At 44.8% G+C, this 18,756-nt stretch overlaps 1 protein-coding gene across 5 annotated transcripts in view; it reads left to right on the top strand.

Moving 5' to 3' along the window:
• Ubn1 (ubinuclein 1) overlaps positions 1-18,756 on the top strand; it is a 32,797-nt gene that overhangs the window by 11,630 nt on the left and 2,411 nt on the right. For 3 of the 5 annotated variants that reach the window (XM_036195747.1, XM_036195745.1, XM_036195746.1), the window contains exons 6-17: positions 369-472; positions 1,284-1,722; positions 7,186-7,256; positions 9,342-9,471; positions 9,593-9,711; positions 10,284-10,412; positions 10,595-10,741; positions 11,586-11,636; positions 11,734-11,776; positions 13,202-14,422; positions 16,360-16,609; positions 16,843-16,932. In XM_036195747.1, the coding sequence (XP_036051640.1) occupies positions 369-472; positions 1,284-1,722; positions 7,186-7,256; positions 9,342-9,471; positions 9,593-9,711; positions 10,284-10,412; positions 10,595-10,741; positions 11,586-11,636; positions 11,734-11,776; positions 13,202-14,422; positions 16,360-16,609; positions 16,843-16,932 (2,794 nt within the window). The remainder of the gene's footprint in view (positions 1-368; positions 473-1,283; positions 1,723-7,185; positions 7,257-9,341; positions 9,472-9,592; positions 9,712-10,283; positions 10,413-10,594; positions 10,742-11,585; positions 11,637-11,733; positions 11,777-13,201; positions 14,423-16,359; positions 16,610-16,842; positions 16,933-18,756) is intronic. The other 2 variants (XM_036195748.1, XM_036195750.1) reach the window with 2 other exon arrangements.

Below are 18,756 nucleotides of genomic sequence, written 5' to 3'. Positions count from 1 at the left end.
ATGGCTTAGGAGACTGGTAGAAAGGTAAGAGTTTTCTCAACATGATGGGAACATGGGGACACCGTGAGGCCTCAGTCATTTCATCAGTGTGCTCCAGATACATCTCAGAGTGGGAAGAGCCATGAGGGTATGGACTAATGAACTGCACCCCATTCTCAGTGGCTTCTTTGCTGTGGACTTGGAGAGGACTTTAGTTCTCGGGCTGTCGCCCACTGAAAACTGGTCAGCCTTAGATTGAGCACGTGTTAGGGTCTGCCTACCACTGCTCATTATTTAAAATGAGAGGGCCCACCTACAGCCCATTCCAACTCTGTCTTCAGAACAGCCACCATATTCTCCATTTGAGTGTTTGTGTCTTTAATTCTCAGAAGCGGAAGTTGAAAGAAGGTGGTGAAAAGATAAAGAAGAAGAAAAAAGATGACACTTACGACAAAGAGAAGAAATCGAAAAAGTCCAAGTTTTCCAAAGCCGGGTGAGAGGCAGCAGCTTTTTGCTAGGATAAAGTCTGTCCTATGAGGGCATGACATCTGGGAGCTGACTTGCCCTCTCCTTCTTCCCCAGCTTCAAAAGAGGCTATAGGGCCTGACTCTCCTTTCCCTCTCCTCTAACAGGGCTGTTGTGGGTATAGTCAGCCACTCTCATCTCTGTGTGTCAGATAGCCTGTGTTCCTGTGTCCAGCTATTTCTGTCACTATATGCTTGCTGATGTTCCTTGTTCTCTTAGGACTCCTCTCTGCCCCTATTCTTCTGTCTGCTATTTTCTTACACCTGTGGTCATGATTCCTCCTTAGTCAGCCCAGCTGCCTTCAAGTTGCTGCTGCTGTTTCTCTGTTTCTCATGCTTTCTTTCTTGAAATACTTTTCTTGACCCTCCCATTTTTTTTGCTAACTTTTATTTCAGCCTGGCAATGATTCTTAAAACCCACTGGGGGCTGGAGAGATGGCTCAGCAGTTAAGAGCAAAGGTTCTGAGTTCAATTCCCAGCAACCTAATTGTGGCTCACAACCACTTGTAATGAGATCTGATGCCCTCTTCTGGTCTGCAGGCGTACATGCAGACAGAACACTGTATACTTAATATTGAAAAACAAAACAAAAACAAAAAAACCCACTGGATATTTAGCATTATATGGCACTGTGTTGCTTATATGTATTCACACTCAAGCCTTGGTCCAGCAAGAATGAGTTCTGTATGCCAAGAGAATGGAGGGAGCAGGGATCACGGGTACTGAATTTCTCATGGAGAGTCCTGCAACCTGAATAATTAGTTTCCCTCTTGCTTGCAGCTTCACAGCCCTCAATGCCAGTAAGGAGAAAAAGAAGAAGAAGTACTCTGGGTCGTTAAGTGTTAGAGAGATGCTAAAGAAATTTCAGAAGGAGAAAGAGGCTCAGAAAAAGAGAGAGGAGGAGCATAAGCCTGTAGCTGTGTCGTCAATAGAAGCTCAGGGCCTGAGGGAATTGGAGGGCACTTCTGACCCCTTGCTCTCACTCTTTGGCTCCACATCTGACAATGACTTGCTCCAAGCTGCCACTGCCATGGACTCCCTGACTGATTTGGATTTGGAGCAGCTGCTCAGTGAGTCTCCAGAAGGAAGCCCTTTCCAAGATATGGATGATGGAAGTGATTCCCTGGGAGTGGGATTGGATCACGAATTCAGGCAGCCCTCTTCCTTCCCTGAAGGCCTGCCAACCCCCCTGGAGAAGCGCGTTAAGGAGCTGGCTCAGGTATGGGGACACAATATGGCTGGCCTTTGCTGGAAGCTCTTTGGGTTGGTTGGCATTAGCTCTGCATCCTGTGAGGCTTGATGCCCAAGAAACCCTTAGTGATTTGGGAAGTGAAGTGTAAAGTTCCCAAGTTCTTTTTTTTTTTTTTTTTTTCAGAGACAGGATCTGTCTCTCTGTGTGTCTTTGGAGCCTGTCCTGGATCTTGCTCTGCAGACCAGGCTGGCTTCGAACTCACAGAGATCTGCTTGACTCTGCCTCCCGAATGCTGGGATTAAAGGCGTGTGCCACCATTGCCCAGCCTGTTCCCAAGTTCTTATCTCATCCCAAGGAGGAAACAGTGTAAGCTTTGCACCCCAGGCTTCACTTTTTTCACCTCATAATTCCTTCACTTCTGGAAATTTTACTTTGGGGAGATTTTTTCTTGTTCTGTTTTCTGCCTATTAGTTTCTTTCCCACAACTCACCTTTGCTTTTGTGGTTGACCAGCCCTGATGTTGGCAGCAGGCAGCTGAGTTAGATTGTCATCTTTGAATTCTTCCAAAGATTTTGAAAATTCACTTGCTTGTAAACACATGTGTAAGCACAGCACATGCTTAGCTGCTGCTGGGTTTTACTTGCTTCTTTGTGTTGGGTATCAAGAGTGTTGCATGGTGACTGACATGTTGGAGCTTAACATTATGAGCACTGTTCCTGTCCCAAACAACAGCAAGCAGTCTTTAGCATGGGATAACTGGACTGCTCTTTGTCTCCAGTGTTTGGAGTTGATCCCTAAGTGCTAAGAATGGTCAGTTCAGTAATTTAGCTGTAATTATCTAACTATGGATCATTAGTTTTGATACCATTGCCTTTGGTTAAAAGAACATTTCCCTCTAGGCACTATGATTTGAACTGTAGCTCCAGGAGCATTTGTGCTTAACAGCTGTACATTTTGAACTAGTGATTCTTATAGCATTTTCAGATTGTGAATAATATTTCATGTTTTAGGACAGTGTAAAACATCAGCTTCATCTAGAGATGTTTTTCTCACTTAGAGAAGATATTTAAATAATATACAAAGCAAACAAAACACCTTATTTACATATATGGTTCCTCCTTGTTAAAGCCCATGTATAGTACCGGCTATAAGCATTCTTGGGCCTCTTTCTTTTCTTTTTTTTTGGAGCTGAGGATCAAACCCAAGGCCTTGTGCTTGCTAGGCAAGAACTCTACCACTGAGCTAAATCCCCAACCCCTATAAGCATTCTTGAATAGAATGCTTTAATGAATTGTGCCATGTCAGGGACACATAGTATAGCTTAATATGATATTGAAGGGAGAGCTGTTGAATCTGCACTTGGCATGTTTGAGCATACTGTCTGTTGCTCAGAATTCATGTTTAAAAAATTGTGTTCTTTTCAATACTTTAATTTGTAAGCACATTGTTTTGTAGTCTTTCAAAGTCTTGTTAACTAAATTAAATAGGACTAAGCGATAGTAGACCATTGTTTATTTTACAGAATAAACACTCCCACGGTAGATTGTGATCAGAGTAGAAACCTATTACTTCACTTTTTTGGGGGGATAAGGTTTCATGAGAATGAAGTGCTACAGCCTGAAACAGTGTTGGACTGTGGTACATGAAAGCCTCTCGGGTAGATCTGCTATTTGGCAAGTTGTCTCTCCTGAATAATGGCTCCTGGGCATTATAGATTTTGCTGCACTTGGAGCCCATCATATGTGTGCATGGGTGTCTGGATGTCTGCCTGGTCCTTTTTGACAATTTTCTGGGAAAGGTAGTCTTTCCATAGAAGAATGTATTTGGACACAGACCATTACATGGAATTCCAAAGCCACATGTAGATATTTGTATCCTTAATATGAAGAGTTTTATGCTAGATCTTGAAAGGAACATGACATTTAAAAAATTAAATTAGACAGCTGGGCATGGCGGCACTCACCTATAATCCCAGTAGTTTGAAGGTGGTAGCAGGAGAGTGTGCTGTTCAAGGTCATCCTTGGCAACAAAAGAAGTTCAAGATGAGCCTGAGCTGCATGAGACCCTGTCTCAACCCAAAATTAAACTTAGTGTACATAATTGTGAGTAGAAGTTAATGTTTTTCTTGATTTATTTTTTACTTCCCTAGTTACATTTTCCTCTCTTTTTAAAAATAAGATTAAATAGATTTTAGATCTTGACTTTAGATGATATGCATGTCAATTTCTAGTGCTTAAATTTGAAAAAGAATGCTAAAACTTTTGCATAGCCACGATTCCTGACTGGGCTGGCTAAATGGCTCTCTTCTGATCTTGTCTGAGCTCACACTGTGACTGCATTCAGCCAGCACATTAGCCTAGCCTAATGCTGGCTGGACCTCCCTATCAAAGACTTGTGTAGATCATGGTTGTCTCACTTAGTTACACAGCCTTATCTCAAATTTGCAATCCTGCTTCAGCCTCCAGAGCAACTGGGATTATGGGTGTGTTGCACCAAGCCCAACTTCAGTTGTTCTTTAATTTGGATTTATTTTAAAATATAGCACCTAAGTAATTTACTGTAAAACCAGATCCTCCAAAATAATAGCCTATGCAGTTGGAAAGGCTTCAGAAAGAAAATTTTTAAAAGGTTATACAGGCAGAAAACTTTTAAAGTACTAGAGAAATGGCTTAATATCTAAAAATAAATTTGTAGTCTGGTGTGGTTTTGCATGCCCTTATAATTGCTGTTCTCAGAGTAGAGAATGAAGAATCAAGAGTTCAAGGCTAGGAGCTCAGTGGTTAAGAGTGCTAGTTGCATAGCCATGAGGACCTGAGTTTTGGATCTTAGTACTTACATAACAAGCTAAGTATGGTCTGGTATGTTCCTGTAACCTTAGTGCTCTTGGGGTGGGCTGGAACAGAAGGATCAGTGGGGCTTGCTAGCTAAAAGCCTACCCAAAAAGATTGAATTCCAGATTCAGAGAGAGAAACCTTACCTCAAAGGAATAAAGCAGAGAGTGTGTTGTTGGGGGTTTTTTTTGGCTCTTTTGAGGGGGCCTGCCACCCAGCTCCCAAATAAATCACATACAGGAGCTTATTCTTAATTATAAAAGCCCGGCCTTAGCTTGGCTTGTTTCTTGCCAGCTTTCCTTAACTTCCCCATCTACCTTTTGCCTCTGGACTTTTCCTATTCTCTTATTTCTGTAAATCTTACTCCGTTTCTGGTTGTGTACCTGGGCGCTGGCTCCTGATTTCCTCCTCTTTCTCTGGCTCTTTTTTCCTCCTTCCCAGATTTCTCCTTCTATGTATCCTCTCTGCCTGCCAGCTCTGCCTGTCTTTTCTCCTGCCTTGCTATTGGCTTTTCAGCTCTTTATTAGACCATCAAGTATTTTAGACAGGCACAGTAACGCAGCTTCACAGAGTTAAACAAATGCAACATAAACAAAAATATCACACCTTAAAATAATATTCCACAACAAGAGTGATTGAGAAGGACACTTAAAACTGTTGATAGGTCTGGTGAGCAATATGACATTTGAATATCTGTTTAAGGAATTAGATTGAATTGATTAAGAATACTTCAGGATCTTAGAACTAGTAGTATAAGTTTGAGCAAAAGAATAACTTGGTCTAAGTAAACAAATTTAAAAAAATAACTTGGTTCATAAGCTAGTGAAGTGCTTGCCACACAAGCACGAGGACAAAAGTTTTGATTCTCTAGAGTCCTTGCAGAGTAACCATGGCTCCTAAAGAAACAAAGTTAAAGTGGTCTACTAGCCTATATTTACACCAGTACAAACACAAGCAGCCACAGTAATGAGAACACACATGCACATAGGATTCAATTTTATTTTCTTCCAATATTAACTGAGGCTGTAGCTCAGTGGTACAGGGCTTGAATCACATGCATGAAGCCTTGTATTTTATCCCCCGTAATGTAAAGTGCGAAGGGAGCAAACCCAACCCAAACATGAAAACAAACAAACAAATCTAAGTATCAAATTAATATATACTCAGTGCCCTAGAAAAGCACCAAGGTAGAATTCTGAATGCTTCGAAAGTATAAGAAATTGCATGTCGTTGGGGATTTAGCTCAGTGGTAGAGCGCTTGCCTAGCAAGTGTAAGGCCCTGGGTTCGATCCTTAGCAAAAAATAAAAATTAAAAAAAAAAAAGAAGGAAATTGCATGTCCTTAGCCATGCATAGTAGTTTATGCCTATAATCCTAGCACCCACAAGAGAGAATGACATTTTTGGAAGAAATTCTAGCTTGGTGCTGATCTTAGCACTTGGGAGGTAGAGGCCTGAGGATCAGGAGTTAAAGGTCAGTCTCAGCTTTTGAACCCTGTAAAGGACCTAATGGAGTGGTTAGAGGGGCCAGAGGGACCCAGAGACTGCATTTAGAGAAAGGCAGAGGATTTGAGATTTGTGTATCTGTTCCACAGAGTCACCTTGTTGTCCCCATTTTATATAAAGTTGGATTTCAGAAACTGTGTTTTGCTTTAATCTCTCGGGTCAGCATTTCTTTTGTTTGGGTCAGTGATTTCAACCTTCTTTGCTCATTAAAATCACCATGTGTTATTTTGAGAGAGCTGATGTTTGGGTCACTCCCAAGATCATGGTTATTTGTCTGGTGTAGAGAAAGCTGCCTAGATAACTTCATGTTCAGCCAAAAGTGAGAATGACCAGATTTAGTCTTTGTTCTGGTCACTTCAGTGATCTCTAGGCTTGTTCCCAAGGCGTCATCTTCAGTATCATGTATTTTCAGGAGTCTGGGTATGAGATATTGTAAGTATATTACAGATTTTCAAAGGATGTCCTTAAGTACTAAAGCTACACAGGAGGCTTCTCTCTGGGTACTAGGTGTGGCTGGGGTACCCAGTATTTTTATGACTTTGCATAATTTTTTGATACATAAAAGCCTTTAAATCAGTGGTTTTCAACTTGTGGGTTTCGACCCCTTGGGGGTCACCTAAGACCATCAGAAAGCACAGATACTTATATTTACAAATCATAACAGCAAAATTACAATTATGAAGTAGCAATGAAATAATTTTATGATTGGGGGTCACCACAACATGAGGAACCGTATTAAAGGGTCACAGCATTAGGAAGATTGAGAACCACTGCTTTAAATCTTGTAGGTTTGCTGAAGATCTTAGTTGCTTTTCTACCATGGACAGTATAGAAATCCCAATTTACAGTGTAGTTGGTAAGAGTCTGGACACAGAAGCTGGATTGCTGGTTGAGTTGGCCTTTGACCAGATGCTTCAAGATCACTACTTTCTATTCCATGATTAGTATTGTAGGTCCCAAGCAAGAAACTTGCCCACAGGTGCTGCAACAGCTTTGGGATGACCTTAATCTGGGGCTGGGGTATAGTCAAGAACATGGCGGGGAGTGTTTTTTTGGCAAGTGCTCTTTGGGAGCAGTAATTCTGTGCCTGCTGGTGAGTGTGAGGGATGTATGGGGAAAGGGCACTAATAGTTATTACTGTCTCTTGTGAATCAGGCTGCCAGGGCTGCTGAGGGAGAGAGCAAACAGAAGTTCTTCACTCAAGATATTAATGGCATCCTGCTAGAGTGAGTATCTGTTTGTCTCTGTTTTCTTATTTAGAATGAAACAGGGACACTAAATGCCTATCTCCATAAACGGTGGGGCTGGAGAGATGGCTCAGTGGTTAAGAGTGCTGGCTGCTCTTCCAGAGGTCCTGAGTTCCCAGCAACCACATGGTGGCTCACAACCATCTGTAATGAGATCTGGTGCCCTCTTCTGGCCTTCAGGCATACATGCAGGCAGAACACTGTGTACATAATAAATAATGAATAAATCTTTTAAAAAATTGTAATTATATATAATGTAATATACATACATACATACATACACACACACACATATATATATATATGTACGTACGTACGTACATACATACATACACACACATATATATATATGTTTTTGTGGGGATTGAGACAGGGTGTCTCTATGTAACAGCTCTGGCTGTCCTGGAATTCACTCTGTAGACCAGGCTGGCCTTGAACTCACAGAGATCTTCTGCCTCTGCCTCCTGAGTACTGGAATTAGAGGCGTGCACCACCACTGCCCAGCTTCCTGAGGCTGTCTTTTTTTTTTTAATATTTTATTTTATTTACATTGGTGCTTTGCCTGCATGTATGTCTCTGTGAAAGTGTCAGATCTTGGAGTCAGAGACAGTTGTGAGCTGCCATGTGGGTGCTTGGTATTGAACCCAGGCCCTCTGGAAGAGCAGCCAGTGCTCTTAACCACTGAGCCATCTCTCCAGCCCCATAAATTGTTTTATTTATATATATATATTGCCATGGCCTGTTGGAAGAGGATTTCTTGGCAAGTATGAGATGAAAAGAGAATCCAGAAGAATGAGTGACAGCCTGATAACCTCAGGTTTGCTCTGCATTGGGGTGTCTCTCAACATTCATCCTTATGCTTACTTGTACTCCCAGTACATTTCATCCCATTATACTTTGCTCAGAGCCCCAAACACCTAAGGTACTCTGCTGTGTGGACTGGATTAAAAAGGACAACAACAAACAATCTAAACCAATCTGTCCAGTCTGTGTAAGAACAGTTGTCAAGACTTGAGAATGTTCCCACAAATGGCCTCCACTGAGTAGGATGTGGATGGATCTTTGAGCTCAGGAAGTACAGGGCCTTAAAGAGCACCTGAGGGTCAGGTGAGAGTTCTGTGTCGACAAAGAACCTACTTGAATGTGCCACATACAGAAAGCTCAGGCTTTTCCTGTTTGTCCAGCTAGAGAAACTAGAGAGGTCAGGATTTCCCTGACCTCATGGTCATGGGTAGAACTAGTAATTGAAAAATCAAGACATACTAGAGAGGGCTGGAGAGATGGTTTAGTGGTTAAGAGAATATGCCATTGTTCTTGTGGAGGACCTGGGTTTGGTTCTATGCACCCACATGGTGCCTCACAACTGTTCTTAACAACTGACTCCTTAACTCTAGGTATAGGGGATCCAGTGTTCTCTTCTGGCTTCTGTGGGTACCAAGCACGCATGTGATAAACACATATACTTGCAGGCAAAATATCCTGCATAAGAGGAAAATAAATCTTTGAAATATTGTTGGAAAATATTTTCTGACAGTACTAAGCCATTTATTATTTTCCCTTTTAAAGCTTTTATGTTTTCTTTATTTATGAAATTTAATGTGCATATCTTTTTGTTTTTGTTTTTGTTTTTTTTTTGTTTGTTTGTTTTTTGAGACAGGGTTTTTCTATGTAACCCTGGCTGTACTGGAACTTGTTCTGTAGACCAGGCTGGCCTCGAACTCATGGAAATCCACCTGCCTCTGCCTTCTGAGTGCTGGGATTAAAGGCATGTGCCACCACCACTTAGCTCTTGGCTCTGTTCTCTTGACTACCTTTGACTTGGTCTTGTTCTTGACCTAAGAGCCTTGTCCCTCTTTTCTTAGCCAAGTTCATTAAACGTGAAAGTTTTTTTCTTACGTTGCTGCTGGAGAATTTGTTGCTGTGGCTCCATAGTTACATTGTATGATCATCAAGATAGGGTTCATATTGCTTCTGGTGCCTAGCTTTCTTCTCCAGTCTGCAACCCAAGGAAGAGGAAACTTGCAGCAAGCTTCAGGCCATTAATGATTGTGTTGTGTTCTTTAGCATAGAGGTGCAAACCCGGGAGCTTACTAGCCAAATCCGTTCTGGGGTGTTTGCTTATCTGGCTTCATTCCTGCCCTGCAGCAAGGATGCTCTGGTCAAGCGTGCTCGGAAACTTCACCTCTACGAACAGGTCGGTGGCAGTCTTCATAGGGATCACATATGCTGCACTGTCTCCTTTTGATAGCCCATTATGGGTCCTCAGTGTTAGAGTGGTGCATGAGTCAAACCTGTACTATGTCCTTTCTTTGCAGGGTGGGCGCCTAAAGGAACCACTCCAGAAGCTCAAGGACGCCATTGGTAGGGCCATGCCTGAGCAGGTGGCCAAGTACCAGGATGAATGCCAAGCACACACCCAAGCAAAGGTTGCTAAGTAAGTATGCCTCATGTCACTTGGGCATCATTATCTCCCTATATCTCCTTCTACCACTTCTTAAAATTACTTCTATATGTGTGAGTCTGTGTGTGGAAATGTGCATATATTTGCATCATCCAGAAGAGAGAATCAGATACCTTGGAGCTGTAGTTACAGATGGTTGTGAGCTGGGGAGCTGGGAACTGAATTTGGATCCTCTGCAAGAGCAGTACTGCTCTTAACCACTGAGCCATCTCTCTGGGTCCCTGTCTCTTCTTTTTTTTTTTTTGGGGTGGGGGTTAGTCAGAGTTTCTCTGTGTAGTTTTGGAGCCTGTCCTCTGTAGACCAGGCCTCAAACTCTCAGAGATCCACCTGACTCTGCCTCTCAAGTGCTGAGATTAAAGGCGTGTGCCGCCACCGCCCGGCCCTTGTCTCTTCTTTTTATACTTCTCAATGTTTACTTATATTTCTAACACAGTTCTAGTCTTTTCAGCACTTTCTGATCTTAAATCAATGAGAATATCATCGAAGGGAGGATGGGGAAGCTAGTGGGCAGGAGGACCTGAGGGTTCCTTCTGTTCCCTCTGTAGGATGCTGGAGGAAGAGAAAGACAAAGAGCAGAGAGAACGGATTTGTTCTGATGAGGAAGAAGATGAAGAAAAGGGGGGCCGGAGGATAATGGGACCCCGGAAGAAATTCCAGTGGAATGATGAAATCAGGTGTGCACAAACTGGGACCTTGCGTCATTGGAGGGTTTGTGAGACCAGTGTCTGAGCCTGTCCCCATATTGCTAATGAAGGTTAGGATTAATTACTTTCATGGGTTGCTGAAAGCACACAGTGGCAACTGTGAAACAGCATTTGGGGTGGTGGGAAGTTTCTGATCTCTGTCTGCTTCTCAGGGAGCTTCTGTGCCAGGTGGTGAAGATCAAACTGGAGAGCCGTGATCTGGAGAGGAACAGCAAGGCCCAGGCCTGGGAGGACTGTGTGAAAGCTTTTTTGGATGCTGAGGTCAAGCCTCTCTGGCCCAAAGGCTGGATGCAAGCCAGGTGAGGCCCTTGTAGTGAGGCAGGGTAGTGGGGCTGACAGTGATCCCTCCCCTGAGAAGTCACTGTCTTATTGATTCAATTCTGATGTCACTTGAATAGCTAGGGACCTACTGTGATCTCTAAAGGAATCTTCTTAGTCTAGAAGAGAGATCTTACTTGTAGAGTTCAGTCCTTATCCCACTTTAGTTGGAGGATTGGCTGCATTCTGGTTTCCTCACAGTATGGATGTTGTTGTTTCGATGCAATGGCTGCCTGTACCAGAGGCTGAGAGATGGAAGTCATCATGGTTACAAAAGTTTCATTCACAAGGAACAGTGCTGGTTCCATGCTGGAGCCTAGTGTTGGGCTTCTGTCCCAGAAGCTCCTTCACATGTGTTGCCACCAATGAATGGAGCATGTCTGTTTTATGTAGGGTGCTGGAGGTTAAAGACGGTGATTCATCAGTGATTCAGATAGATGACAGAACCTTGGGAATTACTATTCTTTCCTTGTAGATTAGGTTATATAAAGATAATTTTTGTGACATTTTCTCTGGAAAATTAAAAAGGCTTGCAATGTGTGCTACTTCACATTTTCTCCTTGGGTGCACCAGTAAGAAAAACACACTGTCTTAGGGAACTTGTGGCTGGAAGAGCTTGCAGCACAGCCATTGGCTTTCTTGCTAAAGCCTAGATGTTTGGCTTTAGCTGAGTTGGTGAGGCCATATTAGGCCCTTCAGCTGGACCGTGGCTCTCCAGTCAGCTAGATTAAGTGCTACTGAGTACCAAGGCCTCCAGGAAACCTCTAGAAACAGAATTGTGGCATGCTGGGGGCAGATATGGTACCTCAGCCCTTTTTCTTCCAGGACTCTGTTTAAGGAGAGCCGGCGAGGCCATGGGCACCTGACATCACTCTTGTAAGTACCTCAGAATTTTATTTCTTGGGACACTGCTATTTTAGTCTCTCCTTGTGGATCTCCTTTGAACCATATCTGTGTTCATTTCTTTGAACAGGGCCAAGAAGAAAGTAATAGCTCCCTCAAAAATCAAGGTGAAGGTGAGTCAGCTTGCTCTGGCCATGTGCCAGCTGTTCTGAAGCCATGCTCAGGAAATCTCTTGAGTGATCATGACACCTTGGTAAGCTTCACTGAGAAGTCATTCAGATGGCACTCTTGAACAAGGCAGACGTCTGAGCACTTCACCCTCTCTAGCCTCAGTTTTCACAGCAGTACTCAGCCAGCCCGTTCCTCTGGGACTCAGTAGGTTTGAAGCAGCCTCAAAGGAGTGCAGTCATGTGATGTGACAGCTCATTGGGGTAGTAGACTCTTGGGGAGGCCAGTTAGTCTGTAACACTGACAGGAATGAGAAGTGGTGGTGGCTCTGTTAACTGCCTGGGAGAACCACCCTGAAGTGCAATGGGCAGAGTACAGAAATGTGAGAAACATCTGAGACACTGAAGAAGCCTCTCAGTGGGGAACGTTGGTACTTGCCAAACTTTTACCAGTTGAGGCTTGGGGTTTCCTTAGCCCTGCTTAAAGAGATTGCGAGAAGAGATGTTTAAATTGTTCATTCCTGAGTATCTGGAAGGTTCTTAGGATATATGAGAAAATACTGTGATAAATATTGGGTTGCAGGAGCAGTGGTATAGATCCCATTCCTATTCCCATGAGAATGGCTGGGGAGGCAGGCATTGAGGAAAAGTAAGTTAATTGAAAATAATTCGTATCAGTCTAATTTCAGCCAGGAACATTCAAGATAATGTGAATGCCAGGAGACTGTCTTAGTTAGCTTTCTATTGTTGTGATAAAACACCATGACTAAAAACAACTTGGGGAGGAAAGGTTATATTTCATCTTACAACTTGTAGTCCATCATCCAGGGAAGTTAAGGCAGGAGCTCAAGGGCAGGAACCTGAGACAAGAACTGATACAGAGGCCATGGGGGAGTGCTGCTTACTGATTTGCTCCTCATGGCTTACTCAGCCTGCTTTATTACAGCACTCAGAACTGCCAGCATAGGAGTGGTACTATACCCATAGTGAGCTGGGCCCTCCTACATCAATCATCAATCAAGAAAATGCACCACAGGCTTGCCCACAGGCCAGTCTTATGTGGGTATTTTCTCAACTGAGATTACCTCTTCCAAAATGACTCTAGCTTGTAGTAGACAGTTGATATAAAACTTGCCAACACATTATCTGAGCAAATCTTGTTCTATTTCAGAAACTAAAAGAAAAATATTACTGTGGATATGTGTATACTTAGTGACAAAGCATGTTGGCTTAAAATCAACCTCCACCAGCTAGACACATGGCAAATACACCAGATAGTACTACAAGGCAAGGCAGACATGGCCTACTCTCATCCATCACTTGTCTTGTAATTACCCAGTAAGCTTGAGTTCACTTGTTGATATCCTCCTAACAGGCCACTATTAGTGTCTTTGAATACTTCTAACTAGGAGCATTTCTGCTTTCCTTTAGGAGTCATCTGCTAAGCCTGACAAAAAAGTTTCCATTTCATCAGGACAGCTTGGTGGTCCTACTACTTTGCTCTCAGAACATCAGGGTGGAGGCCTGAGCATTGGGGCAGCCAACAGGGAGCTTTCATCCCAGGCAACTTGCGGCCTCACTGACCCTGTTCCTGTCACCCTGGAGGACTCACTGGATGAAGACTTAGTCCGGAATCCAGCATCTTCTGTGGAAGCTGTGTCTAAAGAGCTGGCTGTATTGAACAGCAGAGCAGCCAGCAGCTCTGAATTCACACTGCCTGCACCCTCCAAAGCACCAACAGAAAAAGTTGCTGGTGTTTTGTGTACAGAAGAGAAACGGAACTTTGCAAAGCCCAGCTCTTCTGCACCACCACCCACTAATGCTCTGCAATCACCTCTCAATTTTTTGGCTGAACAGGCTCTAGCACTGGGGCAGTCCTCTCAGGAGAAAAAGCCAGAGAGTTCTAGCTACAAAGAGCTGTCCTGCCAAGCTACCCTCAGCAAGGGTATGTCTGAATTGCACCAGTCCAAAGCAAAGCACCACAGTTTGCCACGGACGTCTCATGGACCCCAGGCAGCAGCTCCCATGACTAGCTCCCAAGTCAAAGTCTTTCATGCAGGCACTCAACAGCAGAAAAGCTTCACACCCCCAACCCCCTTTGTCAACAAACTGCAAGGCCCAAAGGCTGCATCTCCGCAGTGTCATCGTTCCCTCTTGCAGCTGGTAAAGACAGCAGCCAAAGGCCAGGCGTTCCATGCCACTATCCCAGCGTCCTCCGGAAGTTCACCAGCTTCCAGCAGCAGCTCTCATAAGACCACAGCCTCATCCTCCACTACCCTGAGCCATCCAGCAAAGCAGCATCCAGCCAGCTCTGTGGGGTCATCTTATAAGACTAACCCCTTTGCTGGCTCAGTCTCTAAACATGGGGCTTCTTCTAGCAGTCCATCTCCTGGAGGAGCCCAAGTGCAGAGCTCTGTTTCTGGGACCTTGCTCCCTGGTGTGCAGTCTCCCTCAGCAGGACAGTCTTCAAGCCGAGCTGCCCCAAGTTCTGCTGTGAAAAAAACACCTGTTTCTCAGAAGCTGACCCTGGTGGCTCCGCCTGGAGGTCCAAATGGAGATTCTGGTGGTGGGACCCAGGGAGTGGCAAAGTTACTGACTTCCTCCCTGAAGCCCACTGCAGTTAGCAGTGTGACATCGTCTACCTCCTTGCCAGTGAGTATCCTAGCATTGCAACCTGCTCTAACTGCAGGGGGTTTGGGGAAATAAGAAAGTCAGCTGGGGACAGTAAGTGAGATTAGACACTGGAGAAAATCCTGGATTTCCTATTTAGTCTCACTTTTACTGGTGATTGGAGGACCAGAATAACATGAATGTCTTGTTAGCAGGGGAGCTGGAAGGGGAAGGGGAAAGGGAGGCAAATATTTGTTGGCATTGGGTCCCTGGAAAGATTGAGCCTGTGAGGAGTAGAGTGAGCACCAGAACCTGCCTCTGCCCTCTGAATCAAAGATGGAAGTGCCTTCAGCTATTAGGTGGCCTCAGCACGAACTGGTAGTACCTTCTGGTTGATTCTCTGATTGGCTTGAAAGAACCCTGTAGGTCAAAGGTGATTTGACAGAACCTAGCAGGGAAGGTGTGTTGTGGGGTGTGTGTGTATGTAAAATTAGAAGTCTGGCCAGGGTAGTGTTGCACATCTATAATCCCAATGATAGAAGCCAGAGAATCAGGAGTTCAAAGCCAGTCTTGGCTACATATCTAGTTTGAGACCAGCCTGGATACATGAGACCATGTCTTAAATTGAAAAGAGATCTGGAGAGATGGCTCAGCAGTTAAAAGCACATAAGCCAGGTGGTGGTGGTGGTGCACGTCTTTAATCCCAGCACTCAGAAGGCAGAGGCAGGCGGATCTCTGAGTTCGATGCTGGCCTGATCTATAAAGTGAGTTCCAGGACAGCCAGGGATACACAAAGAAACTCTTGTGAGACCAAAAGGAAAAAAAAAAAGTGTAGACAGGTCTTGATTCTCCCTGCCACTCTGTATAGTGACTGTGCACATTAATTTCCAGAGAAAAAAAAATGTGTGCACACATGTGTCTGTATGAGTCGGGGCACATATGTGCCATGGTATGTGTGTAGAGTTCAGTCTCACCTTCTGCCTTGTTTGAGACAGGATCTCTTTGTTGTTGACTGCTGTACCAGGCTAGCTGGCCCTTGAGTTTATAGGGCTTCTCATCTTATAGGTGCAACAGATTATAGACTCATGCCACCACACCCAGTTTAATATGAGTTCTAGGGATTGAAACTTGGGCCTCAGGGCTGAGGCTCTAACTCAGTTGTAGAGCTCTTATCTAGCATGTCCAAGGAAGGTCCTACATTCAATCCCTACTACTACTAGTACAAAAAAGGGAAAAGAAACCATTGACTTATATTATATTGCCTTGACAATATACATTATATAGGCTGGGGCTATAACTCAATTGGTAGAATACATGAAGCCCTGGGCATGGTGGTGCATACTTGCAACCTCAGCACTGGGAGGTAGAGTCAGCATGATCAGAAGTTCAGGGTCATCTTCAGCTACATAATAGGCCAGTGTGGGCCTAGTATGAGACCCTGTCTCAAAAATAGAACAAGGACTTCCTGTTTCCTGTGAGCCCTTGGATTGAGGTTTTTAGCCATGGTGAAGATCTCTATCAAGACTTATGCTTTTTATAACAATCCATGACTTTCCTGAGGTGTCTATAACTTGTCAAAGGTAGACAAGGACATATAATGAACGAACACATGCACTCGTACACAGATGCACACACACCCCACCTCCCACATCCCACCCCCTCTATACCTGCCTTTGCCTTCTGAGTACTGGGATTAAAAGTGTGTGCCAGGTTGGGGATTTAGCTCAGGTAGAGCGCTTGCCTAGCAAGGGCAAGGTCCTGGGTTCGATCCTCAGCTCAAAAAAAAAAAGAAAAAAGAAAAAAGAAAAAGAAAATGGACAACCTTAAATATTTAAGGGCTGGAGAGATGGCTCAGCGGTTAAGAGCACTGGTTGTTCTTGCAGAGGTCCTGAGATAGAGACTTCCTCATTCCTCTTTTGAGTGCTAGGTGGTAGGTACTCTCCCAGGTGAGGTTCTTAGTGTGTGTGTTTCCTCCCCAGAAAGGAACCGGAGGGGCAGTGCTGCTGTCCAACACTTCTCCCTTAAGCCTGCTGCCTTCATCCTACAAGTCCAACAACCCCAAGCTTCCTGGAGCTATGAACTCAAACTCACTGGGAATCATAACCCCTGTCCCATTTCCACTTCACGTGCTCTCCTTCAGTTCAGACTCCTCTGCCAAAGCAGGGGTCTCTAAGGATGCCATTGTTACAGGCCCAGCCCCTGGGACCTTCCACCACGGCCTCAGCCACAGTAAGTTACTGTCTCCTGCCTCTGTTCCTATGTTGTGTGACATGTTGGGTCCTGTATGTGTTTGGTGTGACTATGGGAGCACCCCTTGTCCCGGGAAGCTGCTTAGTGTCTAGTATAGCTGTTTTGTTCCAGACTGGCCCATAGGTTGCCTGGGGCTCTGGATTCCTCAAGCTGCTTTTCTGTTCTGTCTTCAATGTGTGTGTTTTGTTCTCTCCCCTCCTGTTTTCTCTCAGGTCTTCTGGCTGGCTTGCATTCCAGCCCACCCCACACAGCGCCTCTCCCACATGCTGCTGTGTCCACCCATGTCCCACAGAGTCTGCCAGGTAAATGCCAGATGGGCAGTGTTCTATGAGTCCCATGCGCCATACTCCTCCACCCTTAGGTGCTTTGCTGCCGGCGCTTTTAGCCATCTCTGCTTCATCATCACTGTTTTGTATTTTGCTTTGTCTTTTAAGGCTCTGACTCTTTGGCTTAGGGTTCCAGAATATTATAAGCCTGTACTATCAGAGGTTTTTCCTGGTTTCCTATTGGAATGGCCACTGGGTCTGAATTAGCCTGTGTGACAACAGTGTATGGTGTAGCCTGAGCATGAAACAGATTCTCCAACCCTTCATATGCCTTTAAAGAGAGAAAGGGTAATGGTGGCTCTTGTCCGAAGGTTAACCAAGCATTTCAGGGCCTTCATGGTGAAATACTACACACCTGCCAGGCATTGTCAGGTGGCAGATGCTCTTTGAAAGGAGTAAATACCCACAGAACAGGGAGAGAGAAAGCATAGTACATGCCTGTGAAAGAGTTAGTATGTACCCGTAAGAGAAGCAGCTTTCCGTCCTCCCTGGTGTTGACCCTTCTTTGGAGACAGACTTGGAAACACACCAGGAATGAAGCCTGTGTCTTCTGGAAGTAGGCAGCTCTAAAAGCCCTGGGTACATGTATTGCCAGCGTGAGAGCATGAGAGTAGGGAATAGTTGGCCATGGGAGGCATCTCATAGTAAGTGGACTAGCCTCACTCTGTCCTGCTTCCTGGATTCTTGCATGGAGACACTTCATGGGATTTTGGCTTAGGAGCCCAATGAGAACCTGACTTTGTCCTCTTGTTCTTAGCACTTTAGACCTGTTCCCAACAGGACCCAGGGCTATACTGGGGAGAGGAGGGCTGAGCTTAGGGAATGTGGGGATATGTATAGGGCAGGAGTCAGACACAGACTCTGGGGCTGTGTGTGCCTTTGACCTGCTCATGGACAGTCTGGGCTCACAGCTCCTTGTCCACTTTGTGATCTGCTTATATGTACTTTGTACTCATACCTTAAAGCTGAGAACTCTGTAGTGAATGCCAGAGGCCTTGTTAGGATGAGGGTGACTTTGTAGTTTTCCACAAAGGGAAGCCCTTTGAGGAGCAAAGCCAGTGTTGATAGTCATTCCTTTCCTCTGAAGAAGCAGCCACATCTGAGGACTTTCTCTACACCGGTGGCTGCCACTCAAATTAAGTGCAGTGTGGGTGCCTCCCCAGCTCTGGAGAGCCTGTGTGGTATGAAAATGAGATGGTGCTACCTCCACTTGCTTTGGAAATGGCCCTCTTTGAGAGAAACAAAGTAATTGAAGAGCCACTGGAAACAGACTTTGGGTCTGTGGAGTTTTCAGTCAACAGAGGGGAGGAAGACTGGTAGAAAGGGAAAGAAAAACATTTCTTGTACCATTTTCCTTTGTGTGTGTGTGTGTGTGTGTGTGTGTGTGTGTGTGTGTGTGTGCGCGCGCGCGCGCGCATGCAAGCGCCTCCCCCACCCCCCGCCATCTGAAGGGTTTGGGATGTAGTTCAGTGGTCAAGCACTTGCCTAGCATATATAAAGCCCTGGGTCCATTCCCAGTGCCACAAGGAGGAAAAGAAGAAAGCATTGGAGGCAATCAGAAGAACAGCCATGCAAAACGAGTTAGCAGGGAGCTGAGACAACTTGTTTCTGCTCTGCTTTCCCTTCTTCCATGTGGACTTGATGCCATTGCTTTTGCCTTTGTCCCTCTGGTACCTGAGTGCATTTTAATGGCAAGGGAGTGACCATTGTCTGGGTTCTGTGTGGTCATCAGGCCTTGCAGTGGCCCTTGTTGTATTGTAGAGTCCCTGTTGTATAGGTAGTGCTCCGTAGCCTCCTGCC

This window comes from Onychomys torridus, chromosome 8 (assembly GCF_903995425.1).
Source record: "Onychomys torridus chromosome 8, mOncTor1.1, whole genome shotgun sequence".
Taxonomy (NCBI): Eukaryota; Metazoa; Chordata; class Mammalia; order Rodentia; family Cricetidae; genus Onychomys; species Onychomys torridus.
The sequence above is the reverse complement of the archived record's forward strand: the minus strand, read 5'-3'. Positions and strand labels throughout refer to the sequence as shown.